We start from the raw sequence: 6,075 nt of genomic DNA on the forward strand, positions 1-6,075 counted from the left end.
GAAAAGCAGGAAGAACCATATGCCAAAAAAAAGTTGGAGAAAAATATTGTTCCAACATTCTCCCCCTTTTTGGCATATGGGACTTCGCCCAATGTGCAGGAGAATCACTCCCACACCAAACCAATCAATCCAAACAAAATCAACAGTAAGTCATCAATTTGTTACAGGCCAGCAAAAAACAAACACAGGCTACAAGCAGCTTGGCAAATGAAATAGTCAATAACAGGAAACAGTAGCAGAGCAGCAAACACACAAACACCATGCACATCTCATGCACATCTCTCCCCCTCGAGAGCAGATGCCAAAAAGGGAACAGACGAGCAAATTAGACAAGCGAAGGGTCCTCCCCTTCGTCAGCAAGAACCGAACCAATCTTCGGCATAAGGTTAACAGCACGGATGATTTTCTGACGATGCTCACCTAGAGTGATACGGATGGCAGCTTGTTCTTGCACAACTTCTTGAAGAATCCGTCGGGCTTCAAGAAGCTGTTCGGTTGCATTACAGAGGATGTCTTCGGTGATGTCGTTGTGCAGACTGAGGATATTAGGTTTGGGTTGAAACACCTCAATGTTGATGACGTCCTCAGTAGGATCAGGGACAATGCCGTTCTTCTTCAATAGCAGTGTGATCAAAGCAGGATACGGTAAGTTCGTACCTTCAGACTTCTGGCCTCGTGAGAACTTGACCATTTTTGACATCACAACAAAACCAAAGTTAATGTTAGGACAAAAGCGATCGATGGAATACATTAGTTTACCCATTTCAGAACCAATATTGGTTCCATTGCTTGTTGGAAAAATGTTCTTGGCGCAGAGACGGAAAAGACATTGAAATCTCAGTGAAAGCTCAGTGGCACTGAATCCTTTTCTACCAAAGTCCACTGACTTGCGTGAGGACAGGAACAGGGCAACATCTCTCGTGGAGTCTTTCAGAAGATCAGAGGGTAGCTCTTCAGGATTGTCAAGAGGGAGTTTTAACAGCTTGTTTATGACGCGCGGGCTTAGCTCAAAAACCTTGCCACGCACATAAGCTTTGTGAAACCAGGGAGAGTCTTCATCTAAGACATGAGCAGAAAGGTTAGCGTAAAACTCCTTGACCAATTTTGGACAGTACTTCCGTAGTTTAACAGCCCAGTGAAACAATCCTTTCCGGTGCAGATAATCGGAAAAACCAACCTCTAAATGCTCATTGCTTGTGAATTGCTTTTCAACCACAAATTTTCGGTTTGCGAGAATGTCGTACTCAAACACTTCAGCAAGATCATCAAAGTGTGTAGTATCCATAGATTGTTCCGCAGTAATGCAATGAGATCTGAGAGCCTTCTGACGAGTTTTGGACTTCTTTCCCTTTATGACTTTCTTTGAAAAAGATCGTTTGAGCCTTTTTCGAAAAGACCCTGGAACACCAGCAGACAACTTCCTCTTTTTGGAGGGTTGTCTCTTCGACGAGGATGGAGTAAACTCAGCCTCCGCGGCCTGTTCTGCATATGGTTGTTGTTCTGGTGTCGTAATAACCTCATCACTACCTTCCACCATTTTTCCAGGTAACGGAGATTCAGGGACTGTGTCTGGTCCAGACATTTTGGAAGATGACTCATTATCTTGAGAAGGAAGCTGACTCACGACCCTGTCAATGAGAGCATCAAGATCTTCAGAAGAAGAACGAGGCTCAAGATTTGTACCTTCTGTTTCAACACCATGAACAACTTGTTCCGTAGGAACTTCTTCTTCAGCAGCCACTTCATCCATCTGTGTGTTAGGGACCTTATGTTCAGCAACATGTTGTGGAACAACTTCCTCAGCTTCATCAGCATTTTGAACTTCTTCAGTAACCAGGGGCTCCTCAGCAACCTTTTCGAGTTCTTCAATGGGGGCTTCGCCAACAATAGTTGGAGGCTCATCTTCAACAGCAGTAGCAACTTCATTTCCAGTGATGATTCCTTCATTTGGAGAAACATTTTCCTCTAGAACCTTCGATTTTTCATTCAAGGACTGTAGGGCTTGTGCAACAGCATCATCCTCTGCTTCCTTCAAATTTCCTTCGGCCAGTGGCAGAGGATTATTATTCGATTCAGAAACCTCCATGGGGTCGGGAGAGGGACTAACAGTTTCACTTCGTCGACCACGACCTCTGCCTCGAGTGCCAACACGCCCACGTCTACCACCTTCGGCTCCAGCGCGACGAACATTCCCAAAACGGGTTCGAGCCATGATTTTTCGCAAGAGAGAAAAGAATGAGGGAAAACCTTGTGACTCGAGAAGGTTATCTCCACAAACAACAACTGCCAAAAGAAATAGCCAGAGAAGAGAGAAGATCTGAACACGCTTTTGAATTTTCAATTAAGAATTCATCCCCTTAGTCAATCAATTCCCCAAAAAGCTGTCTTGACACAGCAGCTGCAGCTATACTAACAACTTTAAGTCACTTCAACTTCTGCAACTTAAATCCCCCTATCTGGAATGATCCTTATCACCGCGATTCCCAAAATCCAATTTTCAGAATATATAATTTCTCCCCATATATATATAAATATATATATTCCAATATTCATCAATGAGATCAAAATAAATTGGAGATAAATAATTTTTTGACTTATGCAGAGAAATTCAGAGAGGGCATGAACACATACCCAAGTTCCTCCTTAACTTCTCGAATCGGTCTCCATCCAGAGGCTTTGTGAGAATGTCTGCTTTCTATTCAAATGTTCCAATGTGTTGCAGATCACACCCCATTTTCTACCAAGTCTCGAATGAAATGATATCGAATGTTGATATGCTTTGTCCTCCCATGCTGAACTGGATTCTTGAAGATATTAATAGCACTTGTGTTGTCACAGAATAGAGTGAATGAATCTTGAACAATACCATAATCATGCAGCATCTGTCGAATCCACAACAATTGAGCACAACAGCTCCCTGCAGCAATGTACTCAGCCTCAGCAGTGGATAGTGCAATTGAATTTTGTTTCTTCGAACTCCAACTCACAATATTGTCCCCGATGTAGAAACATCCACCAGTTGTGCTTTTCCTATCATCGCAACATCCAGCCCAATCTGAGTCTGTGAATCCAATAAGATCAAGACTGGATCTGTTCGAGTACCACAGCCCAAGTTCAGCTGTTCCTTTGACATATATGAGAATTCTCTTTGCAGCCTTCAGATGAGATTCCTTAGGAGCTGAGTGGAACCTTGCACATATGCCAACACTGAAAGAAATATCTGGGCGACTAGCAGTCAGATACAACAAACTCCCGATTATACTTCTGTACAGTTTCTGATCAACAATCTTCCCATCATCATCCTTGGATAGCTTATCCTGTTGTCCTAAAGGAGTCCGAAAAACCTTTGAATCACGAAGGCCAAATTTCTCAATCATATTCTGAGCATACTTCGATTGACTCAAGAAAATTCCATCTGCTAGCTGCTTAACTTGTAATCCCAGAAAGAAATTGAGCTAACCAATCATACTCATCTCAAATTCAGCTTCCATGAATCTCACAAATTCGTTCTTCAAGGATTCAGCAGTTGAGCCAAACACGATATCATCTACATATATTTGTGCAATCATAAGATCTTTTCCCTGCAACTTGATAAATAGGGTCTTGTCTGTTGATCCTCGAACATACTTCTTTTCTAGTAGAAAATTGGACAGCCTCTCATACCAGGCTCTTGGTGCTTGCTTAAGACCATAAAGCGCTTTCCTCAATCTGTACACATGATCTGGATGGAAAGGATCCCCGAATCCCTTTGGTTGTTCAACATAAATCTCTTCTTTAATCCATCCATTCAAAAATGCTGTCTTGACGTCCATCTGGTAGAGAGTAAATCCCAAGGAACATGCAACAGATACCAGTAATCTCACTGCTTCAATGCGTGCAACATGAGCAAATGTTTCATCGTAGTCAATGCCTTCAATCTGTGTGTACCCCTGTGCAACTAACCTTGCCTTATTTCTGATGATATTCCCTTTTTCATCTGATTTATTCTTGAAGATCCACTTCGTTCTAATAACATTCACATTAGTTGGCCTTTCAACCAAGTACCAAACTCAATTCCTTGTGAACTGATTCAACTCGTCTTGCATTGCATTAATCCAATATTCATCCTTGAGAGCTTCAATTATTGACTTCGGCTCATCTGTTGAAACAAAGCAGTTCATACCAGACAGATTCTTAAAATCAATTTGTTTACCTCGAGTTAATATTCCTCCTTTTGGATCACCAATGACTGCATCAATTGGATGGTTTTGTGGAACTCTGGAACCATATCTTCTTGCTTCAGCATCAGATTCACTCTCCGTAGGTTGTAAGTTGGTTGTGGTAATATCGGTTGAACACTCTGGTTCTGACCAATCAAATCTGACTGAGCTCTCTGCAGCAGCACTGTCACCAGTCTGAGGTACATCATTCTGAGTCTGAGGAACATTCTGAACATCTGGATGACTTTGAATTACTTTGGTGGGAGTGGTTTCATCATTATCATCATCACTCGGATGTATGGATTTCTTTTCCGAGAGGGCATCATCGAATATCACATTCACAGATTCCATCACTTTCTTAGTTCGATTGTTAAAGACTCTGTAAGCTCTGGAATTCAGAGAGTATCCCAAGAATATATCTTCATCTGATCTAGCATCAAACTTATGTAGTTGATCTCTGTCCTTCATGATGTAGCATTTTTACACCCAAATGTATGAAAGTGAGAAACATTTGGTTTCTTTCCAGTCCAGATTTCATACATTGTCTTTTATGTGTGGGGTCTGAGATACACTCGATTAATCACATAGCAAGCTGTGCTAATAGCTTCAGCCCACAAATATTTGGCAACTCCCTTGGCATGCATAATTGACCTTGCCATTTCCTGTAGGGTTCGATTCTTTCTTTCCACCACTCTGTTTTGTTGTGGAGTCTTTGGGGCAGAAAATTCATGCTTAATTCCCAATCCATTGCAGAATTCAGCAAACCTCCAATTCTCAAACTCCTTTCCATGATCAGTTCTCAACCTGTCAATCTTTGATTTCTTCTCATTCATAAGCCTTGTACTCAATTTTTCAAAGGCATTAAAGGCATCACTTTTCTCACTTAGGAAATCTACCCATGTATATCTTGAAAAATCATCAACACAAACCAGGATATACTTCTTACCTCCAAGACTGCAGACATCGACTGGACCCATGAGATCCATATGCAGCAGCTCCAGACAGTTGCTGCTGAAACGTTGTTCCAGTGAGGAATGTACAGCTCTCTTCTGTTTTCCTCTCGCACAGTCACCACAAGTAGTAATCGGAATCTTTGAAAATTTGGGTAATCCTCTAATAGCTCCAATTTTGCTAATCCTCAATAGATTCTGTGGATTGACATGACCCAATCTGGTGTGCCACAGCATAGATTCATCATCTTTCAATATTAATGCTTCCATTTGAGGATATTCCAGCAAGTAACAATTGTTCTTTGATCGAACTCCAGTCATCACCCATTTTTGTTCAGCATCATATACTTCACATGAATTTTTCGTGAACTTCACATGTAAGTCATCATCACAGAGTTGACTAATGCTGATCAAGTTTGTACTCAGCCCTTCAACATAGTAGACTTTCGACAACTTTGGAATCCTTTCTTTTTCAAGAGCGCCATATCCACTGATTTTTCCTTTTTCACCATCACCAAATATAACATCTCCACTTCGGGCTTCAACATAATTCTTCAGAAGTTCTTTTTGATTAGTCATATGTCGCGAGCAACCACTATCAAAGTACCATCGATCTGCCCTGGTAGACTCTTGGCTTGACAGAATCACATTGCACTCCACCTGTTTCAGACTTTCCTTAGGCATCCACACCAATTTGACTTTGATGTTATGTTTTAGACCTTCTGTAGGCCATCGAATGGGTTTCCCATTGATAACATCCTTTGCCAGTTTGAAACACTTCTCAGCTGAATGACCAGGATACAAGTAGTACTTGCAGTCAGTAGGCTGTAATAACGAAGATCTGTTATTCTGAGTTCTTCTGCGATATCTGTTCCAATTTCTGTTTTTGCTCTTCTTTGGGTTCTGTTTCCTTACAGGTACTGAAT

General features: G+C 41.5%; 2 protein-coding genes across 2 annotated transcripts; both read right to left on the reverse strand.

The window, feature by feature from the left end:
- Positions 1 to 325: 325 nt before the first annotated feature.
- LOC127254089 (uncharacterized) lies at positions 326 to 2,212 on the reverse strand. Its single transcript, XM_051278974.1, has one exon. The coding sequence runs from the start codon at positions 2,210 to 2,212 to the stop codon at positions 326 to 328; it is 1,887 nt and encodes a 628-aa protein (XP_051134931.1).
- A 511-nt stretch (positions 2,213 to 2,723) lies between these two features.
- Positions 2,724 to 3,377, reverse strand: LOC127254090 (secreted RxLR effector protein 161-like). Its single transcript, XM_051278975.1, has one exon. It carries the CDS (start codon positions 3,375 to 3,377, stop codon positions 2,724 to 2,726), a length of 654 nt encoding a protein of 217 aa, XP_051134932.1.
- Positions 3,378 to 6,075: the final 2,698 nt, after the last annotated feature.

The sequence above is a fragment of the Andrographis paniculata genome, unplaced genomic scaffold (genome assembly GCF_009805555.1).
Source record: "Andrographis paniculata isolate CXL003 unplaced genomic scaffold, ASM980555v1 Contig52END, whole genome shotgun sequence".
NCBI classification, from domain to species: Eukaryota; Viridiplantae; Streptophyta; class Magnoliopsida; order Lamiales; family Acanthaceae; genus Andrographis; species Andrographis paniculata.